Source organism: Dryobates pubescens, chromosome 4 (genome assembly GCF_014839835.1).
Source record: "Dryobates pubescens isolate bDryPub1 chromosome 4, bDryPub1.pri, whole genome shotgun sequence".
Classification (NCBI taxonomy): domain Eukaryota; kingdom Metazoa; phylum Chordata; class Aves; order Piciformes; family Picidae; genus Dryobates; species Dryobates pubescens.
In genome coordinates, this window is record NC_071615.1 from 6,846,345 (window position 1) to 6,867,081 (window position 20,737).

Sequence of the window (20,737 nt, forward strand, 5' to 3'; positions counted from 1 at the left end):
GTGCCTCACATTGTTCTGACACCACTGAAGAATGTGCTGAAAAACAAACAACAAAAAACCCAAACAAGAGACACATCCATCCTTTGATCCTTTCCTATTGCAAAGATCATCTCTGCTTCTGTGGCAAGAGCAGAAATCCCACATAAGATTTTGTCTGCAGACAGGATCTTGACCTCTGAACATTTATTTAAAAGCCGGATTTCATGTAGAAATAGAACAGAGTATTCTGTTTAAATTAAATGGCATTTAGCAAAGAGATAGTTAACACATGAACTGAGCAGCTGGGAAGAAAGCCTGCACACTGAACAGAGAAAAGCTTAGCATAAATACACTGCCTACTGGGAGCTCTTCTGTAAACAAATTCAACACCATACATGAGAACATCACATCCACCTCTCATGAAAAGACAGTCACCACCCTTTAACATACAGGTTGATATTATTTATTGCAGAGTACACCTGCTTTTGGGTACTTTCTGTTCAGGCCACAGCGTAACATTAAAAATGCCCTCAACAAAAAATGAATACCACAAAGAGTTTTACAAAATATTTATTTTGGGGAGAAAAAAAAAGAATAATAATAATAAAAAAACCCCCACTCTGTACAAATTTAACATTCTCAACACCAAAGTCTGATAAAAAAAAACCAACCCAATAAAACGCTAACACAACAGAAAGACGAAGTGAAACATGAAACTGATCTTTCCTTAAGTTACAAAGGGATTGATTCCAAAGAAGCTACTGTAATTCCAAACATTAAAACAAAACAATAAAGAAAAAAGACAACTTTATAAGGTTTGGGGCGGGGGGTTTATCTATTACAACCAAAAACATGTATTAAAGGATGACTTTTTCCACCCTTCTTATAAACTTTGCCCCCTCCCCCCCCCCCCCTCCAAACACTGTCCACAACAAAACCCAAATACTCTAAGTGGTTTACACTTTTGCTGTACATTGCTTGTGCTCCAAGAAAAAAAAAAGCTAGCACGATTTGATCATTGTTTCCTCAGTGCCTAAACAAAAGAGTCACCTCTGTATATTTGGTACAAAAGTCTCTGTACAAACCAACGCTGCTCGTGTCAATTGGAAGCGAGCTTCAAGGGAAAGCATTCGCTTGTGCCTTCAGTTTGGTACAATGAAGGGACAGTGATTGAGTAAAATTTCCACCAAGTAAAATTCATCAATTGGGAATACTGCCTCCTTCTCTATTTTTTTTTCCCCCCCCTAGTGTATAAAAAAAAAAAAAATAATTATATCCTGCAGGTTATTAGGAATGGCAGATCCTAAATCTAACAGTGCTAGTTTTATAGTCCTCATCATAAAATAAGAATCTTCTGTACATTATTTAAATTTCCCAACTTCATTTTAAGCTATTTGGGAAAGCTGTTGCTGCATATTAAACAACCTTCTTAAAAAGGAGGAAATGCCTCCTCGTGAAACTAATGTCCCCTCAAGAAACTAAACCCAGTAAAATTGTCATATTACTGTAAACACTATTAAAACGAAGACTGACAAAATGCAGTGTGACAGGGAAGTCATGGTCTAGAAAGCTTCCTTCACATTTTCTTAACACAATATATGGCTCACACCACAAACAGCAGCAAAAATAGCTATTAGAAATTTCAAGTTAGAGCCAGGGGTGCCAGGCAGGATCCATACGACAGAGATTATCCAAGCTATTTGCAGCTGCTACCAGAGTGTTGACTTTGCTTTCTCCTCCTTCAAACTGAGCAAGATTATGAAGTCGAGTCATGATAGCAGTAACAGCTTTTTGAACCAGTGAGACCAGCTGCTGACTGTCCATGTTTTCAGGTTGTCCAGCTGCTGAGAGTGGGGAGGAAGTATCCTCTTGAGTTTTTTTGTGCCATGCAATTATTTCATCCCGTAGCACGGTTTTTAGGATGCCATCCACCTGTGTGAAGGAGAAAAACCAGACTATTATATTTAATCCAAGACCTTTCACTATCTTGGTCACCCTCTTCTGGAAGCACTCTAATAGTCTGATGTCCTTAGCATAGTGAGATGCCCAAAACAGCATTCAACTTCACGGTGGGGCTGCACCAAAGCTCTGTTGCAAGTCTAAAAGGGCACCCAGCACTTAGGTGTTGGATTTACTGGTGATGTCTGTGTGGCAGCTGTAGCCTGATTACAAATACCTGTATAATATTGTAAATACTGTATGTTTTGTAGATATTCATTGCATTCCATTGTAGAGTGTAGTTTTTGCTTTGTAAATCCAGCTTCCATTTGCTTCCAATTGAGCTGGTCGTGCTTAGTTAATGTGAATGGTAAATTTTAACCCACCACAGCCTGCAAATCCACGTGCAGGTACAGACATGGCTTTGTAAGGTAAGAGGAAGAATTATGTAGAAATATATTAACACAGCTTGTTGTAGTCTAGATAAAGAAAGAAAACATCACTTCTGGGTATTTCCCATCTTTTTAAAAGTAACTTGCTCACACCATAGCTGCAGTGTACCATGTACAACGTGTGTCTGGTGCAAATTGCTTGCCTAAGCACAGGGTGCCCCCCTTTTGGAAAGCATTAGGATTTAAAAGGAAGTTAGGCTATCTCTTTAGAAAACTACACCCTGCTAAGAGCTGGAATCCATCAAAGTAACAGTATATCTTTAGCATTCTATTCTGCTAACTAAGGGCCAAGACACATTTCTATTCACAGATTATTATGAAGATTCTAAATGATGTTGAATTTGTCACTTCACTGCTTACCATTGCCAGAAATCTGGAAGGATTTATCACAGACTATTAAGAGGTTGGAAGGGACCTCCAGAGATCAAGTCCAACCCCTCTGCCAAAAGCAGGATCACCTAGGGTAGTCTGCACAGAAATGCATCCAGGTGGGTTTAGAAAGTCTCCAGAGAAGAAGACTCCACAACCTCTCTGGGCAGCCCAAAGGCTAAAGCACAGAAACAACCAGCTTGGATTAACAACACCACAAAAAATAAAGCAAGAGTAAAATTACATTGATATTCCTCCTATCCTTTCCAAAAAGGCACACTGCAGACATTTTAGCTACCCTTTGTGAAGTCCTTGGGGTAACATTCAAAACCAGATAGGGACTGCTTGGTTTACCTTAACCAAGAAAGTGCACTTTAGTTTGTAATTTACCAAAACCAAGACAGAATCATAGAAGTGTTATGGTTAGAAGGGACCTCAAGGATCATCTAGTTCCACACCCCCTGCCATGGGCAGGAACCCCTCACACTAGATCAGGTTGCTCAGAGCCACATCCAGCCTGGCTGCAAAAACCTCCAGGGAGGAGGCTTCCACCAGCTCCCTGGGCAACCTGTGCCAGTCTCTCACCACCCTCATGGGGAAGAACTTCTTCCTAACATCCAATCTGATCTACCCGTTTCTATTTGTTTTCCATTCCCCCTGACACCCTAAAAAGTCCCTCAGCAGCCCTCTTGGAGACCCCCTTCAGATACTGGAAGGCCACAATTAGGTCTCCTCTGAGCCTTCTCCAGTCAGCATAGCCCCAACTTCCTTAGTCTATCCTCATAGGAGAGGGGCTCCAGCCTTCTGCTCATCCTCGTGGCCCTTCTCTGGGCACGGTCCAGCATGTCCAGATCCTTCCTGTAACAGGGGCTCCAGAACTGGATGCAATACTCCAAGTGGGATCTTACCAGAGCGGAGTAGAGGGGGAGAATCACCTCCTTCGACCTGCTGGCTACGCTGCCAGCAAACAACAGAATGACAGAATCCCTTTTCAAAAGGTATACCAACCTTAAAGTTTGGCTGTGCAAAGCAGCGGGCTACTGCAATCATAGATGCAGTCAGTGGCCCAGACACCCCAATGGTGGTGAGGAACTCAGAAATGTTCGGTGTGAGCCGGAAGGGCACCGGACGGTTGGCATCCAAATCTCCAGTAGCATCATTAATGTCAAAGCGGAAGTAAGCTACATTGAGCTTGCCAGTATCCTGGATTTCAAAGCAAGATGCACAGCAGTCATTAAAAGGAACAGGTTTTCATTAATGAAACCAAAAGAAGATGAATTCTTCTTCGCTCTCAGTCCTCAGAGTACAGACAATACTCCAACGGCTTTTCACTCTCAGCCAAACAGGTTTAGAGACAAAAAATGGTCCGCATTAAAGGCATGCACAAAGTCAGGTATGTATTTCTCTCCTGGAAGGAGCCCTGCAGACAGATCTCAATTCTCAGTGCACCCCAGCTCTGAGTAAGCATTCTCTATGCATTGTACACGCCGGGTAAGCATCTGCATGCTTAGCTAAAGGGATTAAAGAATTGTAATTGCTATACAGGGTATAGCCTGCCATGCATTAAAATGGCATTGAGACTCTAATATATACCACCTTTGCCCTACTAAGGTGGCAAGCCTCATTTTAAATGTTGGGTTAAAGCAGGAAAAAAAAAATCACTATTAAAAGGAGTTGTAGCTTAACGTGATGGCAATACTGAAAAGAGTACCTGAAAAAAAAGGGTGGAGTCAAAAAAAAGGTACCTGAAAAAGGATCATTTCCCTTTAAGAAAATGAAGCTCTACATTTTATTTCATTTTATTTTAAAATCTGTCTGATGCAGATACATTCAAAGCAATAGATTTGAAGGACTAAAAAAAGAGAGACTTATCAGTCATTTATATGAACAGCTCCAATACCCAAGAACAATTTTACAGACAAAGTTCTAAATTATCACCACAGAAGGTAGAGCTGATGTCCATGGGGACTGCAGTTTAAATTACTACCTACATGATGTGCATTCACATATAAATGAATAGCCTGCTGAAAGGCACTGTTAATTACATACAGCAAATTACCATTTTGAATCATTTCAAAAGTAGAGTCCAAATTTCCGTTTGCTCAAAGCATACCTGGGCAGTCTGCATGCACCCAGAGCAAGCTCAGGCATACCTGGGCAGTCTGCATGCACCCAGAGCAAGCTCAGGCATACCTGGGCAGTCTGCATGCACCCAGAGCAAGCTCAGGCATACCTGGGCAGTCTGCACGCACCCAGAGCAAGCTCAGGCAATACCTGGGCAGTCTGCATGCACCCAGAGCAAGCTCAGGCAATACCTGGGCAGTCTGCACGCACCCAGAGCAAGCTCAGGCATACCCAGGCAGTCTGCACGCACCCAGAGCAAGCTCAGGCATACCCGGGCAGTCTGCACGCACCCAGAGCAAGCTCAGGCATACCTGGGCAGTCTGCACGCACCCAGAGCAAGCTCAGGCATACCTGGGCAGTCTGCACGCACCCAGAGCAAGCTCAGGCATACCTGGGCAGTCTGCACGCACCCAGAGCAAGCTCAGGCATACCTGGGCAGTCTGCACGCACCCAGAGCAAGCTCAGGCATACCTGGGCAGTCTGCACGCACCCAGAGCAAGCTCAGGCATACCTGGGCAGTCTGCACGCACCCAGAGCAAGCTCAGGCATACCTGGGCAGTCTGCACGCACCCAGAGCAAGCTCAGGCATACCTGGGCAGTCTGCACGCACCCAGAGCAAGCTCAGGCAATACCTGGGCAGTCTGCACGCACCCAGAGCAAGCTCAGGCATACCTGGGCAGTCTGCACGCACCCAGAGCAAGCTCAGGCAATACCTGGGCAGTCTGCATGCACCCAGAGCAAGCTCAGGCATACCTGGGCAGTCTGCACGCACCCAGAGCAAGCTCAGGCATACCTGGGCAATCTGCAGCATTTCAGGGTTGAGTCTATTTAAGTGAAAGATGAATTCTGCAAAGCCAATCAGGGCCAACTGGATGGTGAACATCTTCCTGAAAGTCCAGTAATCGGTCGCATTGGGGAATGTGTGCAAAGCCCACTCCTTCAGCATGCTGCGTGGCACCATGTTGCTCTGTACTTCTTTAAGTATATCTCTGAGAACCTACACAGGAAAAAATATGAGTGGCAAGGGTTTATTTTTAATACACTTCTTAGCAAGAGACAAGCATGCCAAAAGCAACTACCAAATTTCTTCTCTCAACTGCTCTATCCCGTATTAGGAAAACCTCTCTGGACTTGGGATGCTTTCAATCCAACACTGTTTCCCTGACTTCTTTATCAAAACATTTTTATTTTGTTAGCCCATCCTCTGCACAGCTAGAAGACATTCTTTATTTAGAGACTAAATGTTTACTAAAATAATATAAGCATGAGAACTGCAAACAGGCATGTCAGGAAACCAGAAAGTGGAAAGTTACATAACCCGATCAGAAACACCTCCTGGTCAAGGCTTTCAAGGCAATCAGAAGTTCAACTCACAACGCTGCACTTCCTTACAGGCAACTAAAGGAACATATTCCACAGGTCTCTAGCTTCGGTGCAAGATGTACATGCAGCAATGAAATAAAATCCTTTATTTTAAGCATAATGCCAAGATGGGACCTTAAAAGCATGAAACCTAAAGATGGCTCTCTGTAATGTTTCCACATACACCAGGTAAAGGGTTTTCATTACACAAGGCAGAGAAAGACACTGGGTAATTTGTATCACACATCAGTACAGCAAAGCCAACTCAAAAAGACAAAAAGATGAAAGTTTAGACCTGTAGTCAATGGATTCTCTAAGTGAACACTGTGAAGCAGTTTTACCCTCGATGTAAACATTTGTGATCTACCAAGATATGTAAAAGCTGTAGCATACCCTAGCTAAATTAATTAGAAAAACCAGGTGAACTTAGGATATGTTCTATTACACCAGAAATCATGATAGTCATACTGACTGCAATTAAATGGCTCTTAATGTTTGATAACCTGAAGGGAAATTCTCAAAGTAGAAACAGATGTTGCACAACACTTCTTTTTCCCTTTTGTAACAAAGGAAGGCTGAAAAGACAGCTCCACTAAGTGATGTCTGGGATACCCCTGTGCTGTGGATTTTCTAATAGCTCTACTGGAAATGGGATTGGCATTTTATGTAAAGAATTTACATTAACCTTAAGATAAAACCCCATAATATAACCTTATTTATCACAGCTGGATGTTTGATGGAGGTTACAGAGGGAGCTTGGTTGCGAGGACTGTCATTTATCAGGGTGAGATTGCTCAGCCTTTTTCATTCTACTTTGATGAAATTATTTCACTGGTAATTTTAGGAGATATATTAGAACAGCACAGGGAAGCCTGCCTCACACACCATGTTGTAACTGCTTATGTAAATTAGCTTTGCTGTTTCCCATGTTACCTATTAATTATTTTCAAAGCACTACACCAAAGGCCCAAAAAAACCCAATCAACACCTTGTCTGTTTTCAGTTGCAGTTACCAAAACAACCTAGGGCAATACAAATACAGCTTGGTTTTTTTTTTGAAGCTTTCCAAGACAATCTAAACCACCAGACAGACAGAAGAGTTTCCAAGAATACATTGAGCAAAAGCAAAATAAATCCCCCACCCCCAAATCAAAACATCACTTCTGCAAAATCTGTGTCTCACATCCAATGAGAGGTGAAGCATTCGGGCCACGCTACAGTTAGAGTCCTCAAAAAAAGCCCTTGATTGAAGTTCATTCTATGTTCTCTTACCTGATGGCTAGCTTGAGTCCCTCGTGCTTGGACCGTTGCCAGTCTGTCATAGTAACGAGAAATAGGGTTGTCATGCTCAATGCCCTTCTTGGCACAGCGCTGCTTGTAGATCTCCACCAGGGAAAGAGAAGAGGGGTTGTCCTCAACCAGACGCATCTGTGGAGAAACTGCTACAACACGGGGCACTAGGGGTAGTTTGAGAAGGGTGAGAGATGAAGGGAGCAGAGCAGAGAGAGCAAAACAAAACAGTTAATCCACAACCCAAACACTGAGAGAAGAACTAGTATGCAAGCATCAACCCTTACAACAGGATTGTGGTAATCAACTCAAGGGTTGCTTAGCCTGGAGAAGAGGAAGCTCAGGGGAGACTTTTTGCTGTCTATAACTACCTGAAGGGAGGCTGTAGCCAGGTGGGGGTTGGTCTCTCCTCCCAGGCAACCAGCACCAGAACAAGAGGACACAGTCTCAAGCTGCACCAGGGGAGGTTTAGGCTGGAGGTTAGGAAGAAGTTCTTCACAGAAAGAGTGATTGGCCATTGGAATGTGCTGCCCAGGGAGGTGGTGGAGTCACCAGCACTGGAGGCGTTTAAGAAGAGACTGGATGGGGTGCTAGGTGCCATGGTTTAGTTGATTAGATAGTGTTGGGTGATAGGTTGGACTCAATGATCTCAAAGGTCTCTTCCAACCTGGTTAATTCTATTCTGAAGTCTATCAAGAGAAGATTTTTGTTACTAAACTGATAACTAATTCACAAGCTCAGTTAAACAGAAAGCAAGTATGATAGCAGATGTTTGGGGGGGGTTTTAATCTTAAAAGGAACATCTCAACTGTATTAGCAAAACCACTGAGCACTCATTGTTCTTCCTACTTGCCTTTATCTGCAGCAAGGAGGACAGTCTTTTGTTCGGATGCAAACAGGTCTGAAATATCTGATTACATGACCCTGGCATTATGTCAATACTACTAAACTCAACAGCATATTTAAAGCAAATCAGGAAAGCTAGTGGAAAATAATCTGTACATAGTTGAGGAGAAGATGCTTAAATTACACTATTTGAAAATAACACAGGAAGACACCAAGGAAATACTCAATAAGAAAGCATAAGCCACTGAGTGTTCCTTGATGAACATCAAACTTGCAAAAACACCACTTGCACTTTCATGGTACTCAACAGATGTACTCCTACTGAGTCTCATGTGTATCCCCACCTAAGACAGACAAGGCTTAGCTTTCCCAGGAACACTGTCTGTACTGTTTGACAGCAACCTCCAGTTACCATCTAATCTATTCTCTCATCATTTATCTCTCAGAAGCTGTAATAATTAACCTCAAATAGACACAGAAAAGTTGTTTAAATGCACTTAAATTGTTTGATGTAATTTCTCCAGCCTTAAAGAAGAAAATGCATTCTGCAGAAGGAAGGGGTGTTAATGAGCTATTTCTTCTGGTCTGTTTCCATTAACCTCTGGCAGCAGAGAGATGGATGTTCTTTAAGTTCTTTCAAATATCAAACCACAGTACAGAATTATTGCCAAAAAGCACAATAGTTTCAGAACAGCTCTTTGGAGGAAAACATGTTACTTCACTACTCATGTTATACAGAAGATATATTTCTGTATCAAAGGGCTTGTTCATGATCTCTTTCAAGACTTTATCTAATGCATTTCTGTTATTTTGGTCTCAAGAGTGATGCAAAATTGTCTTCACACATGCAGAGGTACTACACTCAGCTTTTGTTATAACAAATCCTTTGGCCTGTACATTTTGGTCTTTTTAAAGTTAGAATTCAAATAAACATTTCCAACTGCAACCTGCATCATCTGGCCACCCAAGCTCATGACAGCAGCCACATTTTTATATTTTAATATGCTGTAACTACAGAGGTGTAAGCTGCAATGTGCCAATAGCTTTTGTATCTGGAAAACACATGAGTTTAACTGTTTTAAAGCACTGGCATCAGTAGTTGAATCACAAGCAGACCAAGTAAGTTGCCAGGTGAGATCCTCATAATCTCAGTTTCTCATTTTATGAATGAATTATTTATAATCAGCACATGAAAAAGCCAAGATACAGAAGGAAAGAGAAAAAAATTAAGACTGTGTGTTCAGCCTTCACTCACTCTGTTTTGAAATGCCTGACGATGTGACCTTTTTATTACACACAAATCATACTGGAACCCTCCTTAACTCTCCTCGTTAAGACCTCCCTACCATTGTGTTAGTTAATTCTGTAATGTTTAAGCATTGCCAGGTGGAGCTATTGGCAAAGGGCACTCTCCAAACCAGGTAACCTTTTACAGGATCAGAGATGGATGATCAACTGAACCCCTGCGCATCTAATACCTAGATTATGAGAGGATTTTATCAGGCAACAACTAAGCAGTCAGTATAGATTCCTAGAAAGTAAACATGACCATGGATCTATTAGGTTACTTCAAAAATTACAAAGATATTTTCTTATATCAGAGAATTAAAATCATAGAATCATAGAACTGTTAGGGTTGGAAAGGACTTCAAGGATCATCTAGTTCTGACCTCCCTGCCATGGGCAGGGACACTTCACACTAGATCAGGCTGCTCAGAGCCACATCCAGCTTGACCTTAAAAACCTCCAGGGATGGGGCTTCCACCACCTCCCTGGGCAGCCTGTTCCAGTGTCTCACTTCAGAAAGTATATTAAAAATTCCAGAAAGTATATATAAAAACTCTTTCTTTTTCTGTGTCATGTGAAAGAGGCAAAAAAATTTCCATATTCTTATACCATGACAGGGGGAGAAAAAGTTTTGTTCTATCCTTCACCAGCCGACTCTAAATGCTCATTCTGCAGTACATCTATCCTGTTTCCATAGCAACAAATCCAATGGGCCTGCCTCTGCTTTGTATTTGTTATTCACAACTGAACTTTACACCAGAACTGATGTGTGTAAACTCTTCTAATAGCATCCCAGATTGCATGCAATCCATTGTACTCCATCTGAGAGGTGCTCTAATGACAGAAAAGAGTAGTTACCTAGCCAGACAGGAATTTGCCTTCTGAATATAAAACCTTCAGTGATTAGCAGCTATCAAAAACTTTAGCCATTACAACCTTTCAGCATAACAGGTATTTTAAAAATCACTCAAAACCTCTTTGTAGTACCTGTGAAAAACAAATGCCTTTTTGTGGTTTCCTTTCTTTTCTCTAAGCAGGGGTTCAACAGGCGAAGAAGCTGTAGCACCCTCTCCTCTCGCCGCGACTCCGTCAGGCAAGCATCGTTCATCACCAGATAGGGGTAAATCTTCCCGTTATGGCCTCGGATATAGAGTCTTCTAGCTGCAGTGTTGTGCTTCTGAACTATCTCTACTCTGGGCATAAACCTATCACGAAGGAAAGGATGTTAAAACCTCAGATCTGATGTCAACGAGGTAAAAAAGCTAAGAAACAAAACCACCAAACGAGCAAAGAAGAAAAACAATTAAATAAGGCAGTTCACCTGTACTCCAAGGTGCAACTTTATTACCCAGCTAGCCTGTGGATTCTATTTTGTAGTCAAAAAGCTCTTATTTGTGTTTGAGTCTGTTTATTCATTTTTACAAAGACACAGTTCTTGAGCAAAAATTATTAGCTCAGTTCTTTGTCATTACTGAGAAGAACAGTACCACTACTGACTACAAAAAGATAACTGGTCTCAACTTGTGTCAAAAGACAACCAAATATACTCTTCATAAAACAGTACAGTTGCTTAGTGAGGTAATGTAAAATTGCGAGAGGACAAAATGAAACAGAAAGGTGCTAAAGCAAAGCATGACTCCACATATGCAATTGAAATATTCACGACATCTGCTTTGAGGAGTGGAGGGACAGAGGAGGTTTCCATTTTTCGCTCTGTTTTCAGAATTACAATTACCAAAGGATATTTTTACATTACCTTGCTATCTTGATGTAGTAATGTGTTGGCTTTGGCATAAGGAATTCTCCAGGTATCTCTACTTCTGCAGTCTGAGCTGAAAAATTACTTAGAAAGCGGCACTTTTCTTCTATGAGGAAGAACTTTGGAAGCTGTTTAGTTTTTGCCTCCAGGATTTTGATCCATTTCTTCAGTTTGGAGATAAGATTGTGGAGTTTCATTGACCCTGGCACACTGAAGTCAAAGTCTGAAAAAAAAAACCAAACCACCAACCATATTCAAATTTCATCAGGGTATTCAACTATCAAGTCTCTAAAGTTTGCATTTTCAAAGAGGTTCTCTCAGCACAGCCCCTATACAGCGCACACCCCTGCCAAGTATGAATGCATCACACTAGTCCCAGATACTGTAGTAAAATGAAAAGCTGCTACAAAAATGGGAAAGCATATTACCAAGCAAGCCCAGCAGAGAAACACATCTACCTACAAACCCTAAACACAAAGGAAAGCTAGCAGGTTCAGACACACTCAGAATAGACATAAGAATCACTACAAAAGAGTCAGCATAATTGGCATAGGATCTTACCACGGCAATAACATCACAACAGCAGATACTGGAGGAGAACAAATCACACAATCCAATAGTGCAAACCAAAGACACACACACAGAGCTGGACTGCCTGTGACAGGCTGTGAAGATTTCATCTCTATAGAAAATCTTTTAGTGAAGTCTTAAAATGATACATAACTTAAACCTGGCAGAAGCTGCTACCTCTTTTCTGTATGCAGCTCTAAAATATTCTCTACTGTTTAATTAATAATGCACTTGCCAAGGTTTTCCTGGTTTTACAGTCATGCTAACATTAGACAAACATACTGAAAACATTTTAAACACTGCTACAGTATTTAGCTGCCTATACACTGCAACCAAACAGACTGCATGGAGAGAGAGCGGTAGTAAAACCAATCGATTAGATTAGATCAAATCATTAGTGAGAGAGGAAAAATAAACTTTATTTTACAGCCTAGTACTATCATTTCCTGTCTGTTTCATTAAAAAGTATTTTATTTACATCAGTGGAGGCTTTTTGCTTTTAAAGGGATGAAAGAGCCTCAGCTGAGGACACAATATAGAATCTGTGAGCAACTGCAGGACAGGTAGTAAAATTGCCATTACCACTACTCTCCTGCTCCAAGCTGCAAGAAAACTCTCTTTATTCTTTCCTGGCTTAGAAAACAATTGCATGCCATCACAGGAAGAACAGATATGACAACCTAAGCAAAAATGACAATATTGTGCAAAAAAGCCTGCTCTTTCCTTTGCAGCATAACACTACTGCAGCATGAAACTATCTCCTCTAGCCCACATGCAAGTGAAGTAAGAATCTTCTCAAGGTCAATACATGGTCTTCAATACACTCTAATTAATCCTGTAACAGAAATGACTACAGTATCGACCATTTTCTGCACCAACACCAACCCCATCTTCAGAACACAGCAAATAAATGAAGAAATTAACAATGATGTGGATTTCCAAAAAGAGGGGAAAGGAATAAAGCATATGCACAAATGAAATGATGGTTCAGTACTTCAGCGCCACAACGAGAGAATAATTACAACTGGATAATAGACTGCTCTCTCTTTGTAAATCTCATTAGTTATGGCATCCCAAATTGTGCAAGTTAACTATCAGACTTCCATTTTTTTAAAAAGCATTTTTGTACCAGAGTCTAAAAGATGCCATTTAACAGGTTACAAGTGAAAAAGTAACATCAAGAAAGAGACTGACAATGTCGATTCAGCATTTGGGATTTACAGCTAAAGCAGAACAGAATCTTCATTACAGTTCAACACAACAGAAAATTATGTCTCAAAAATGAGTTTGAATCTTACTGCAGAAGCTACATTTCAGTATGTTCCATATACACAGAATCAACCAGGTTGGAAAAGGCCTTCGAGATCATCAAGTCCAACCTATCACCTAGCACCATCTAATCAACCAAACCACACAATACATTCCTAAGTTGGCAAAGAAAATCACAGTGCTGCTCAGATAGGAAATTAATTTGATCACCTAAATATGCTACAAGCTGCTACTTGCAAGTATGCTAATAGCAAATTCAGTATATGCACACAGCAGCTACTGCATAGAAAAGTTTTTATCAACCACAATTAAAAGCATTCAAAACTCCTGTTACCTACAAGACTTAATCTTATAAACAAGCTCAGAACATTTGTTCTTTTAATCAGAGAAGTTCATCTAATTCTGTACATAAACTCTTTCTCATAGAATGGCTCAGGTTGGAAGGGACCTTAGAGGTCACCTCCTCCAGCCTCCCCCACCATGGAATGGGATGCCTCTCAACTAGACTCAGTTGCACAAGGCCTTATCCAACCCGGCCTTGAACACCCCCAGGGACAGGATACTATTACCACGTAAAATAATGCAACCTAGGATTCCCTTCATTTTGCTATTCTGTACTTAACTAAAGCATCAGTGAAAGTGTAGTAGCCCACAACAGAGCAAAAAAACTCGGCACATACAAAATCCATTCCACATCTATGGGAAGAAAGTCTATAATGAAAAATGCAACTCCATATTTAGAGATGTTAGAATATTAGCATAACTCTGTAATATTCACTTTTCTTTTCCTACTTGGTATGGGCAGTGCATCTACAGCAATATCACTGTAAAACACTCCTATTATAATCCCAAGCCTACCCTCTAGTGAGCAGTGGGAGTAAATCATTTCATGCTAGTGACAAAATTACTGAATCATTTATCTCCTGAATCCCTGAAGCACAGGAAAGTGTCTCCAAATTGCAACTAGTTTTTTGTGCTAATGGGAATCACCAAAGTAGCAAAAATCTGCATCAATATATATTCCTTACAAAAAGAGCCCTCCAGTTCACCATGAGAATAGCTCTGGTTTGCTGAAATGCCTATTTGAGGATTTTATATTTTTTTTTTGATGTTTTGCCTCCCAGTGGCAGATGGGAAAAACAGAGAGTTCACTTAGCCTTTTTGCTCATGCCACAGAGAGCCCATCTGAGAAGAAAAATCACTTCAGCTGGAGGAAAAGGGGAATACAGGAGCAGACACTATTTGCGTACCAAGTCTCTCTGCTTTGCAGGCATTTTAATCTATATAAATAGTATTCCTATTTCAAAGAAATCCACTTTTTCCAGTGCTTACAACTGCAGAACATATTTGCAAGCTAACACATGCTGGTCTAAAATACCTTCCTGCTTATACCACCTTCTCCTAAACAGAACAGGAAATTTACCTCCTCATCTTTAACGGAGATACTCACAGAAGACCACGGTACTTTCCAGGCTGCATTTCAACTAAGGAAGCTTGCTCTCTATTCTCAATGCTGCTAAAGATTTTACAGTGTGATATATGTATTTCAAACAAATATGTTCATTCAAAGTCCTGAATGCCTCTAAAATTGCTACCTGAATCCATCCAGCCCAGCATAATTGGCAATTTCTTGCCACTCTGAATGAAAGGAGAAACAGGGGGTCCAATCTTCCTGCCAGTGAGACACACTAAAAAATTCTTCTGGTTCTTAACACAACTAGATAAAGTTTCATCACTTCTCATGAAGCAACCCAGAAAAAAAATATTCTATGATTCTAAAATTAGTTTCAAAGTCCCTGGCTCCACAAAGCCCTTGACCTACTGAACATTAACATTAAAGATTAGTCTGACCACAGACAAAGCCACTTAAGAAAGTTCATGACCCAAGGACATTCAACTAAGAGCCAAGACATTCATGAAGCAAGATGCCACTTAGGACTGAAATATAAACTCAGCTTTGCAGAGCAGTTCAAATCCTTTATTATACATACGATACAGAAGATCCAAGCATTCTCCAAGAAAGAAGAGCTGTCATGCTTCTGAAGTTATTATGCAGACATTTACATATTCTCTACTTTGATAAAGGTTCTTTTTAATCTCCTAAGAACTTTTTGGAGAGCACCAACAAACAGGAAAAATCTCAGTCAGAGTTAAGAAGAAATATGAAGCTAGGACTCCAGAAAACCAAGACTGAAAAGACCAGACCAAGGTCAAATACGATGCCAACTCTCTTGATTTGGATTTTCTGGATAATATTCTGTTGTCTAAAAACCAGAAGGTAATTAAAGAGCTACTGAAATGATGCCATGCTCACTTTTAAGAAAGAAAAAAAAAATCCTTAAAGGAGCTGAACATGATTGAGTCCCCTGCCCTCTCTGCACGCTTCAGAGACACTTCAGACTTCCAGAAGCCACTTTCTGATTATGGGGCTTCAGTTTGCAGTAGGTAATTCATTGTCTTGGGTGCCCAAATTCCCAAGAAAATTATCTTACCCTTGAAGTGTACATTTAGGAATTTTCCATTGGTATTCAGCTTAGTGTGGAGAGAGGGTTGCAGTAAGAAGCTGATCCAAACTTTAAACTATCATCTGCCCACAAAAGAACAATTGAGGCAGTTTTTTCTCCTCCTTTTACTGCTGAGAGAGCTCTCAAAGGGAGCATTTCTCAGCATTTGCCTGTTCTTTGATGTCAAAGGTTTAGCAGAAAAAGGAGAGAAGGAACAAAGAACAGATGGTCAAAGAACTATGCATTTGAAGTTCCAGGAAAAAAAATTCAAAGTGAAATTTGGTTTTAAAATATACAATATTAGGATGGAAAAAGATGACCTATCAAAGCTCTAACAGTCCAGACTACTGCAGACAAAGGACTTGGAATATAAGAAATGGTGTGAGTCCCCAGTGGCTCCAAACAGGGATCAAGATGCAACTCAGATGTTAATGGAAATGATTATGCAACCAAACACAGCTGAAAGTGTCTATAAAACATAACTGCCAACATTAATCTGGAAATAACTGAAGAAAATGGTTTACTCCAAGACAGCTCTTCAGCTTGGATACTTCTGACATTGAAGGCAACCACTCTAATTATCCATCATCATCTAAGTGCAGCAGGTACTGGGAATCAGAAAAGCAAACAGATAGGAACATTCCAGCATGACTGAAGGACACAGTAGCCAAGATCTGAAAGTGGTTTCTCATAATGTTAAAACAGCCTTTGCTGTCTCTAGTACAACACTTACAATCCTACTCATTTATGTAGATTTTACTGTTAGTGCACAGCTAATAAAAAACCTGAATTTCCTTTTCTGTGTAATGAATTAAATGTCAAAAATGCCTGAGTTTCTGTTCTCTCACACTTCATTTGTGAATTAAAACACTGAGTTTATTAGATTAAAATCAGATCAGCAAAATAATTAGTTAATCCTGCAGACATTCACATTCAATCATACTTGAAAGACAGGAGCTCCTCAATAGAAAAAAAAACAAGTAATTCCTTATTATCAAACTGAAATTTACCAAGAAACACATTGTATTTAATGACTTCACATGATCTTTTTGGTCCAGGCCTATATATGTTGCTGTTCTTTGTTTTATATGCTGTTCTACGTAATTCCCTATAACTGCTGTGAAGCCTGTTCCAGTGTTTGACCTCCCTGTCCATAAAGAAATGCTTCCTAATGTCTCATTTCATCCTCTCCTGGTGCACCACTGTTCTGTCACTGGTTACCAGAGAGACCACATCAGCACCTCCCTTCCCATGTCCCTTCCTCAGAAAGGTGCAGAGAGCAATAAGGTCACTCCTCAAGTCTCTTTCTCCAAACTAGACAAGCCCAAAGTCCTTAGCCACTCCTCAGAGGACATTCCTTCCAGCCTATTCACCAGCTTTGCTGCCCTTCTCTGGACACATTCAAGGACCTTCACATCCTTCTTAAACTGTAGGGCCCAGGACTGCGTACAGTCCTCCAGGTGAGACCACACCAATGCTGAATACCATGAGATAATCCCCACTCTTGACCTGCTGGTTATACTGTTTGATGCACCCAGGATGTGGGCTGCCCTCTGGGCTGCTAGGACACAGTGCTGACTCCTGTTGAGCTGCTGTCAACCAACACCTTCAGGTCCCTTTCTACAAGGCTGCTCTCCAGCCACACCTGTCCCAGTTTATACTCGTGCCTGGCATTGCTCCATTCTAGGTACAGAATCTGGCATTTGGACTTGATAAATTTCATGCCATTAAGCACTGCCCAATGATTCTTTTTCCCCTCCTGCATGCTTCCATTAAATACACAAAATGTTTCTACTTCCAATTCTCTCTCTAGTACACTTCATCCATTAAAAATTTAATCATATGGTTCAGGACTTTCATTATCTGCTGTCATGCAACTGCAGTGCCTCAAAAAGGACATCATGCAATACACAGCATGCACAAGATATGTAGGTCATATCTACAACTGAGTTACTTTCACAAGATTCCCATCAGTTGGGTTTTTTTCACAACATTATCAGTAAAATGCTTGAAAACACACCACAAGTCTACTTGTCAAACTCTGTAAATGTTCTGTAGCTCCACTGACCTCAAAGAAGTTTAAGTTAAGGCAACTTTATGTAACTTAGAATTCTAAAAAGGAGAACTTTTCAATGCAAAATTCACTTCTGAGGAGGAAAACCAGCTTGATGCGGAATGGGGACTTTTTAAAAATCACCATAAAAGTTAAGATGGTAACATTTTAATTCCTGCCAGAATCATCTAAGTCAGAGTCCCAGGAGAAGATTCAGAAAAAGATGAAAACTCAGGTCTTCACAAAAATTCTATTTCCTCAGGCTTGAACAACTACTGAGTTTGAATTCTTCTGTTAAAACAAATAAACCAACAAACAGGGCTTGTATTTAACTACCCATTTAAATCTAATTCTACAGTTATCTTCAAGAAAAAGCTGATACAGTTTAGATAGATACAAAACACAAAATCCCAGCAATTCAAAAGACTGATGCCAATCAATGCTACCCTCTGTCATATGCAGCTGCATGGCCTTAACACTTCCACCAAATATCTCTGCACTGGTTAGGCCACACCTTGAGTACTGTGTCCAGTTCTGGGCTCCTCAGTTTAAGAAGGACATCAAGACCCTTGAACGTGTCCAGAGAAGGGCAACGAGGCTGGGGAGAGGCTTTGAGCGCAAGCCCTGTGAGAAGAGGCTGAGGGAGCTGGGACTGTTTAGCCTGGAGAAGAGGAGGCTCAGGGGAGACCTTGTTGCTCTCTACAACTACCTGAAAGGCAGTTGTAGCCAGAAGGGAGTTGGTCTCTTCTCCCAAGCAACCAGCGCCAGAACAAGAGGACACAGTCTCAAGCTGCACCAGGGGAAGTGTAGGCTGAAAGTGAGGACAAAGTTCTTCACTGAGAGAGTCATTCGCCATTGGAATGTGCTGCCCAGGGAGGTGGTGGAGTCACCATCCCTGGAGGTGTTCAGGAGGGGATTGGATGTGGCACTTGGTGCCGTGGTCTAGTCATGAGGTCTGTGGTGATAGGTTGGACTTGATGATCTTTGAGGTCTCTTCCAACCTTGGTGATACTGTGAAGCTCTATGCTCTTATCTTAGAATTTTAAATCAAGAGCAGACATTCAAAAGTGTAACTCCACTGATAAAGAGGAAACAAATGATTCAAACAAGCTCCTTCCCTTAAGTACCTGCTTTATTAGATCTGATCAAAGTTATTGATTCAATTTACCTTACAGTGATGTGAATTTGTGTAACAGTATTTTCGTAATCTAGTTATCCAAAACATTAGGGTGTTCCCTCTCCTGAGAAGTAGGCTGTTTTGAATACTCACACAACAGTTTCATTCTGACTTACTGTGATGCCAGAACTTAATAATTTTTTTTACCCCAGAGCTCCAGAGATCTTTCCTGTCCCTCAGCTATTGCAGGCAGTTCTACACAAATTGCAAAAGTATTATAGTGAAGTGATCTAATTTTTCTTTAAACACATGTGTGATTTGACCACAGATTTAGGCAATAGAAATCCAATATACTTATTCTCTACACTGAGGTCTGCTTTTCACTTGAATTATTTTTATTGCTCCACAGAAGACTGGAAAAAAATTACTTCAGGCTTAGTGAACAACAGAAAGGTGGTGTTTTCTCTATTTTCTATCCAGAAAAATATTGGAAGAAGAAGAAAAGAGCAGAATACCTTCACAGCTGAACTTTGGGAGGGAAATTTCTCTGGAGATTACAATTAAGATTAAAAACAATTTATTTTTTTTTAAACCACTTACCTGTTGTAAATTGCCCTTTTAGCTTCTGGAACACAGGATCTTGAGCAGTTGCCTGTGCTCTCCTAGCTAGTGACTCTGAGGCTGCACTAGAAAACATGGTGGATACATTTGAGACGTTCTCCAGACCTACTCCAAAAGTGCTGACTAACTTCTTGACAAAATTTAGTGTGTGAGGAGTGATTTTGGCATCAGAAACAGCTCCACTTTTCTCAAAGGCAACTGAATAGCACTTTGCCAAGCCCTGCTGCAGTTGTCTAAGTACCTAGGGATGAAAAAAAAAGAGACAAGACAAAACAGTCAGAAAAATTAGGCTTTCTGATTTGACACCAAGTATTTATTCCCACACTGCCTCTTATACACTGAAGTTATCCTCTTGGAAACATTTATTTAAAACTGTATTTTTCAACTGCATCAGAGGCTCAGTCAGAATGACAGCACTGATTCTTATTGAACAAACTGAGCAGTGGAAATGCGCACCACAAAGTACACCTTGCTCTTTCAACAGCAGCTAAGCTTCAGACTTTGTATTTTGTGATATATTAGAAAATTATGTGGCATGAGCAATACCTATTCAAACACTGTTCTAGTTAGACAGAACAGAAGGGCCTGACACTTCAAGAGGCAAATAATAGAAGTGGAGTGGCATGTCCCTCAGCTTTAGCTCAAACTTCAGGCAATAATCACCACCTGTCACACACCACCAGCCCAAGAAGGAAACTGCTATCTGTGAAGCAGTGTAGAACCAGACATTTTCAGTTAGCAGAAGCAACAGCTTAAATGCAGGAGGCATTCATCTAATTAATAGTTTAGGGAAACCTCTGTATAGCTTCCAGGAATAATCAAGCTCCTTAAAACCTCAATCAGAACAATGAGTTCTACAAACACATCACTTTAGTAACCGAAACAACCACTCTAGACAAATATTTTGCAGTTAACTTTTCCTTAGATGACATGCATGTGGGAAGATATATTAAAGACAAATACCTCTTCATGCCAATTCTCTCTGAACCAGACCATCTGATCCACAATGCCTTCCAGAGAAGACAAAAGTGTTGGATGCAGTTCTCGCTGCATATGCATAATTCTGCTGCATCGCCACATTGGTGCAGTGGCTCTGATTGGCCCTGGATCTGAGGCAGAGTGGGACTGATTTCCAACTGAACTTGGCTGTTGTTGCCCAGAATCTGCAAAGTGGAAAAATTTTTTTTTAAATTACCT

General features: G+C 40.8%; 1 protein-coding gene across 2 annotated transcripts in view; it reads right to left on the reverse strand.

Annotated features, from left to right (window-relative positions):
• Positions 1-1,554: 1,554 nt before the first annotated feature.
• TRRAP (transformation/transcription domain associated protein) overlaps positions 1,555-20,737 on the reverse strand; it is a 92,356-nt gene continuing 73,173 nt past the window's right edge. For both annotated transcript variants that reach the window (XM_054180386.1, XM_054180385.1), the window contains exons 64-71: positions 20,504-20,703; positions 19,520-19,781; positions 11,404-11,629; positions 10,635-10,852; positions 7,497-7,681; positions 5,656-5,859; positions 3,747-3,941; positions 1,555-1,911 (exon numbers count right to left, since the gene is read on the reverse strand). In XM_054180386.1, the coding sequence (XP_054036361.1) occupies positions 1,627-1,911; positions 3,747-3,941; positions 5,656-5,859; positions 7,497-7,681; positions 10,635-10,852; positions 11,404-11,629; positions 19,520-19,781; positions 20,504-20,703 (1,775 nt within the window). In that variant the 3' untranslated portion in view covers positions 1,555-1,626. The remainder of the gene's footprint in view (positions 1,912-3,746; positions 3,942-5,655; positions 5,860-7,496; positions 7,682-10,634; positions 10,853-11,403; positions 11,630-19,519; positions 19,782-20,503; positions 20,704-20,737) is intronic.